We start from the raw sequence: 6,778 nt of genomic DNA, 5'->3' as shown, positions 1-6,778 counted from the left end.
TTTTGAAATTCCACCCTTTTCAAATTTCAGTCTAGATTACAGTTTTCCATTCATTGCATCGCAAACTCACTAGGTACAACACGCCCAATGAGTACAGAGAGAGGTGAAGCAGATCGTGAAATATGGTTGTATTAGTAAACCAAAAAATCAACGTAAACGCAAGTAGTGACGTCACTAATTGCTTGTATCGTACAGGGGTTTTACTCACACAACTTAACCGTTTGCTTCACCTCGGTAATCCACTCATTGCAACACACCCATCATCGTACGTTGACAGCTGCTAGTAAAGAAACCTTAAAAAATCCTCGAAAAAAATCTTCAGATTTTGGCACTCCAGTTTTGATAGCATCAAGTTTTATGTTATCGTTTTCTAGCGAAACTTAGTGTAAAATGCCGTTCCATTACTCATAAAGCACACTAGGAACCACTCCCAATTGCACCGAGCATACAGCATAGTGAAAATTGATTCAGTTTGTGTTGGCTTTTGTGACAAAACAGAAAGATCCAGATTTTGGATCAGCAGAGCAAGGATGACCTCCGGAAGCTATGATTCAACAATCATTAGCACGGTCACGCAAAAATTTCGAGAAGACGAATCAGTTCTGGCGGTAAGTTGGATGCGGTAAACGAACGAAAGTGAAATTATTGTTCAACTATATTCTGCATATCAGTGACAATATATATATATATATATATATATAGATGCAATCGATTTTTGCTTGCATCCTGTTGTGTGTGTGCGTGTGTTTTTTTTAAATATACAACATCACACGGTTGTTTACATCATTTCAAAGGTTGCACTTGAATGCTTCCATGCTGATGATTGGTGTGAACGGCCTTGTAATGTGCAATATGTTGCATGCACAAAAGGCGGAAAGATGCAAATCTCAGAATGTTACTCATCGTCAATGACATCAGCTGTGTTGTTTGTTGAACTTTCGCTAACATAAATATACATTTCACTTGTCTGGTAGATTTTCGAAGCATACCAAATCCTTGGAAACAATCACCAGAATCAACTGCTGGTCATCGCCAGTTCCAATACTACATCAGCGCTGTTTGCCTTCTCCATAGTGCGCTACCCGCCGGAGAGCATTTCCGACTTGACTGTCATTGCCGTTTATCCGGTTGATGACACATTTTGGATTAATCCAGGTACGTAGCTGAGTTCATTGAAAGGTGTTCCGTCACATACTATTTGATTTTTAGATTCCGGTGGTCATGGATCCATTTCGAGCTCTCAGTTTACGATCTTCTCAAATAATGAACCTACGGTGTACTACTACCAAGGGTCACGGGATGCCATTGCTTCGCGGGATAATTTCATCAGCAAACTGAAGAGTCAGATTTCCACCTATAAAACTCGCTCGTCGGAGAAAGCTGCCGTTACCTTTCCGCTGGATTTCGCATGGTTGGACTACTACAAACGGGCCGATATGCTGCTGATCGACCGTAGCATAGCGGAAGGGAGCCAAGCACCCAAGTCGAGGGATTCCAAATTCAAGGAGGAATTGGAACGAAGACGGCACGAGTACATCGTTTACGAGCCGTACAAGATCTATACGGCTACGTGGAATGTGAACGGGCAAACATCGGAGGACATCGAATTGCCGGAGTGGCTGTCGACTACGGAAGATCCGCCGGATATCTATGCGGTCGGATTTCAGGAAATCGAATGGACGCCGGAGAAGATTATCATGAATGAGACCAAGATCGATCGGACGTGGGTGTAAGTGTTATTCTGGGCTTGTTGTTTGTAAAATTGATAATTTTTAAAATTGCGGTTTCAGCGACAAAGTAATGAGCGGCCTTCATAAAAGTGCAGTTTACGTAGAAGTTGCATCGGTTCGTTTGGTAGGAATGATGCTAACGGTGGCAGTAAAGAAATCGTTACGTGATCGAATTTCCGACTGCCTAACGGCTGCTGTTGGGACAGGAACATTGAAATGGGTAATACTACCTATCGCTTGAGAAATGATTGTTATTGAATTGGTTATTTCTAAACTTATAGGGCAACAAAGGAGGAGTGGGTGTAAGCTTCCAAATGAATGAGGCTTTGCTGTGCTTCGTCAATACCCACTTGGCTGCCCATACTCAGGAAGTGGATCGACGAAATGAGGACCATGACGAAATCATCCGAAGGATGTCGTTCGAGAAGACATTTCGTGGACGTTCGATCAATGAACATCAGTTAGTACATTCGTAAAGTTTAGCGTAACAGTAACCCTAACATTCCCCCAAATTCCAGTCACATATTCTGGATCGGTGATTTAAACTACCGGCTCACCGGAGACACCACACAGAGAATGGTAAACGATAATGATCGTGACTATAACCAGCTGTACCGCCAGGATCAACTATACCAGGAGAAGCTTAGGTTGCGCATCTTCCGAGATTATAAAGAGGGTAAAATATTATTCGCACCCACGTACAAGTACAATCCGGGGACGGACGAATGGGACAGCAGTGAGAAGAGCCGGTGCCCAGCATGGTGTGATCGGATTCTCTGGAAGGGGAGCCGGACGGAGCAACTAAAGTACGACAGTGTGATGCAGTTGAGGAGGAGCGACCACAAACCGGTGTATGCGGTGTTCAAAGTCGATGTAAGTACAAATTAATGATCCTATACCCACTAGGGAAAGATTGGGGACGGTCAAACATGATTTCAAGATTTAAAAAAAAACTTTATTTTCTGTAAACTATTGTCACTTAGCTTAAATCGGTCGTAGTTTGTAAACTTAAAAGAGCAAAACATCCCAGAATCGACTCAATACATTCTTCTAATGTTGCAGATTGAAACAAAGGATGATCAAAAGTTCAAGAAGGTTCACGAAGAAGTACTGAAAACAGTCGACAAGTATGAAAACGATAACCAACCACAGGTAAACTTTGCAAACAGGACAAGCAACGACGAACTTTATCAATTCTCTGATTTTTCACCTTCGCAGATAACGGTCGAGCAAACGGATTTGGACTTTGGTTTGATCCGTTTCAACGAAAAGTATTCCCGAGAGCTATTGGTGGCGAACAATTGCCACCTGCCGGTGCAGTTCAGTTTTTCCGCCAAGGACGAGCGCTACAGCCACGTGTGCGAAGACTTTATCCACATCAGCCATAAATCTGGTGAACTAATTACCGGTGATAGCCTTACCATACGGATAGACATACTGGTCGATGCGAAAGCCGCTTCGAAGATGTTGAAAAAGCTGAAGGATGCCAAGGCCGGAGTGAAGATTCCGCTGGATATACTGGTGCTGCACGTGAAGAATGGACGGGACATTTTTATCACCATTTTTGGCGAGTACAAATCCAGCTGCTTCGGGGTGTCGCTGGAAACGTTGATGAAGCTGAATAAGCCGGTTTTCGAGTACGAGATCAACGAGTTGGTTGCATTGGCGAAGGAAGAGAGGCTCGTTGATTTGACAGACGATGGCAATCTGAAAATTCCACGAGAAATCTGGAGATTGTTGGATTATTTGTACAACGTACGCTGTTTGGACTTATCACAGCTATTTATGAATCGCGATTATGGCAAACATGAGAACATTGTGGAGATTCGGGACTGGCTGGACAGTTGGTCATCGGCACCGTTTCGTATCCTTTTCAAATAGTTTAATCTTTTTAATTACTTACCTATTTTTAAGCATTAAAGTAAGTTTCCTTAACATGCATTCCTCTCTAGCTGGAACACCGAAAACTGCGGCAGAAGCGTTGCTTATTCTTTTAGAATCTCTTCCAGAGCCAGTGGTTACCATCAGCGAGAAGGAATGTATCTTAAATGCAGAAAACTACGAGCACTGTCAAAGGCTTATTCGGCTAAAGCTAAAACCAGTCAACCGGGTGGTGTTTTTGTACATTTGCTCATTCTTGATCGAACTGCACCGGAAAAACTCAAACGTTCGATTGAACGATCTGGGTAAGTATTACTCAACATGTTTGGAAAGGTGGTGAACCAATTGAAATTGTAATGCCTTTTAGCCACCATCTTCGGTCGGGTGTTGATTCGAAGTCAGATTGCTCCGGGCACTGACCCGTACGCTTACGCCGAGGGGTTACGAGATCAGAGACAACGCTTCATGATGACCTTTTTTAACAATAAAATACAGGAATTTGCTCGAGCGGTAATGAATGGCGTTGGAAAGTAGGAATTTTATAATGTAGCTATCGTAAAACTGGGGTGTCTGAATGTAAGGGACGATCGTACTTTGTAGGTATGCATGTTGCGCGCAAAGCAATATTTGTACTAAAGGTGTAACATGAACAAATGGATACGTTAACTTAATAACGGGAGATCAGGTTGAGTGTCTGATTTTTCGACAGAACCATATTATGTATTTATAGTTGTCAGTCTGTAATCGTGTAAAATAGTGGGAACGCAAAAGTAGCATCTACAAATGGTAAAGTAGAGAAAGAATCAAGCATGAATAAATAATAGCGGATTTTACCGTTACCACCGATCCTGTGAGTTTTATTTCTAGTTATAGGTAGCTGTCATAGTACTTTTGCCAATGTAACGAAATGGTAGAGTTTTCTTATCTTATCTTATCTAACACCAACACAGCCAGTTCTTGAAAGCATCCTGGAAAATTATATATATTATATATAATATTCTTGTCTATTTGATATGTGTTTCACATCGAAGATGCGTCACACATATCAAAACGGCCAGGCCTACTGTGCAGCATTAAGGGGCAAGATGATTCAGAAAGCATCGGGCCTGTTTAAATCGAATTTAAACACGATGCTTCAGAATCCAATAAATGGATGAAACGTGGACATCTCGAACCGTACGTTCCGATTTTGGTAATTATATGATTGGTTGGTCGTTGGAAGCATCAAAGCTAGGAAGGTTAAGTGATGCTCCATTTTCTTCTGACGGTTGGGGCATGAGCACTAACTCTCGTCCTAGCCTTCTATGACTGATTGCTATAGCGCCATTACTCGCTTTCTGAAAAGAGAAGAAGGAAAGGAAAAGGAGAAGGACAAAGGGAAAAGGTTTATATGAAATCTATGAACATAAACAATATTTTTTATTTGAAAAATACAATATAGAAATGCATAACGCGGTGGTCACTACCCGAGTCATGTCACTATTATCAAGTCATAAAAAGTAACAAGGACTTGAAACTAATGTTCTACCCGACAACAACTCAGCAGCACGATACTCCTTGAACTGTGTCTCAGAGTCGGCGCACTACTGGGCAACTGGAGGGGCTACGCGGACGAAAAGGCACCCAAGCTTTCAATTAAACTGAAACACAGCGCGGATCAATTAAAACACTGTATTTTCTCCAATTAACGATAGTGTGGATTGTGTGGTGTTGTGTTCGATTTTCTTGACACATTCCCGTTGATGACGATGGCGACTACGACGACTGCAGACCAGCGAGCGCTCGCTGTGGTTCCGGAATGATCCTTAAAGGCCGATCTTGTCGGCAAGATGGCGGTACCACCGCTCGGTGAAATTCCGGTACAATTCCGACAATGGCGGACGAAGTGATGCTGACCGAACGTCGGCTGTAGTGCGATGGCGGGTTGGTTTTACCGGGGCTGGTATAGCGGTTTGTATAGATAGTTCCGATGCACAGGCGCTTCCTTCTGACGAAGCCGGTCGACGACGGCAAGGCCGCCCTCTGTCGAACCGGGAAGGGAAATTCTCCTTGGCGTTTATGGCCTTCAGCCCGAGAACGATGTCTTTTACGTTTAGGTCAAGGTAACTAAATGTCACCTAGACCGTAGCGTGCAATGGCGGTCCTTGACTCGCCAACCAGAAAACAATTTGATTGTTTGAAAAAGAAAGGTCCTGAATCAGCTGAATTGGTGATTTACACTTCACCCTACTCGCACTGTATTTTGTTAAAGTGTATTACATCTGCAAAATTTGTATTAACTAAATAAAGGAACATTTTGCCTAACTGTTTATTAAAAGATTGTTTTGTTGCTTTTGTAAATGTTGAGAAGACTGGATACATAAACTTTTCTGGTTCCATGCGACGAAGCCTAGGGTCTAGATGAGTTAATAAAGACTTCTGATAGAACCAGACATTACGATTCCTTGTGCACTTGAAGATGCGATGAACGATAGTGTCAATTTCTCCTGGACATAAGCACATAACATATGTGGAACTTCATGCAAAATAACTGACTAAAAGTTGACCCCTTTTTGTGTTGCCTCAGTGGTATAACTGGTATAGTTGGCCATCGATCTGTCAAAACAAAATTTTCATGATATCGACACTGAGCGTTCACAAAGACCAATGTCGAAAACAAACAATGGCTTCTTCCGTAAATTTCTCGTCGCTCAAAGTTAATCCATGTAAGCCACCAATTCTATCGGATATGAGAACTCTCCCTCTACATAATCATCGTGGTGGTTTACTTAAGTGGTATTCCATTCTCGAGAAATTCGCGGAAAAAGTAATTGTTTACGTTTGCAACATTGACTCTTATGAAATGCAGTAAGCATTGACTTCGACGACGACTCTGCAATTCTTTACTCCTATTGTTAAATCCCAAAAGCATTTGACAATCTGTGCATAATATCTAGCGAACTTTGTCATGTGTCTTCACTCCACCATGATATCAGTGAGGCACCGTCTCTTCACGCAAAGCTTGACAGGATCTTATGAAATTTTCATAGGAGTGAAAGGGTAAGGAAATTTTCACCATGTTTCATGCACAGACAGACGTTTGCTGAGGGGGATTTACTATAGGAGTGAAGAGTTACAGAGTGGCCGATAAGGCCATTTGCAAGTTTCAAGGTAATGCGGCTATTCTG

The 6,778-nt window shown here is 42.3% G+C and overlaps 1 protein-coding gene across 1 annotated transcript; it reads left to right on the top strand.

Moving 5' to 3' along the window:
- The first annotated feature begins 301 nt into the window (after nucleotides 1-301).
- Ocrl (Oculocerebrorenal syndrome of Lowe) lies at nucleotides 302-4,450 on the top strand. The gene is made up of 10 exons (XM_065235488.1): nucleotides 302-608; nucleotides 975-1,155; nucleotides 1,210-1,729; nucleotides 1,791-1,950; nucleotides 2,012-2,190; nucleotides 2,249-2,603; nucleotides 2,793-2,882; nucleotides 2,949-3,594; nucleotides 3,683-3,916; nucleotides 3,979-4,450. The coding sequence occupies exons 1-10, from the start codon at nucleotides 531-533 to the stop codon at nucleotides 4,143-4,145; spliced, it is 2,610 nt and encodes an 869-aa protein (XP_065091560.1). The 5' UTR covers nucleotides 302-530; the 3' UTR covers nucleotides 4,146-4,450.
- Nucleotides 4,451-6,778: the final 2,328 nt, after the last annotated feature.

The sequence above is a fragment of the Ochlerotatus camptorhynchus genome, unplaced genomic scaffold (genome assembly GCF_037179485.1).
Source record: "Ochlerotatus camptorhynchus isolate MF236.1 unplaced genomic scaffold, CSIRO-AGI_Acam_v1.1 ptg000491l, whole genome shotgun sequence".
Lineage (NCBI taxonomy): Eukaryota > Metazoa > Arthropoda > Insecta > Diptera > Culicidae > Ochlerotatus > Ochlerotatus camptorhynchus.
The sequence above is the reverse complement of the archived record's forward strand: the minus strand, read 5'-3'. Positions and strand labels throughout refer to the sequence as shown.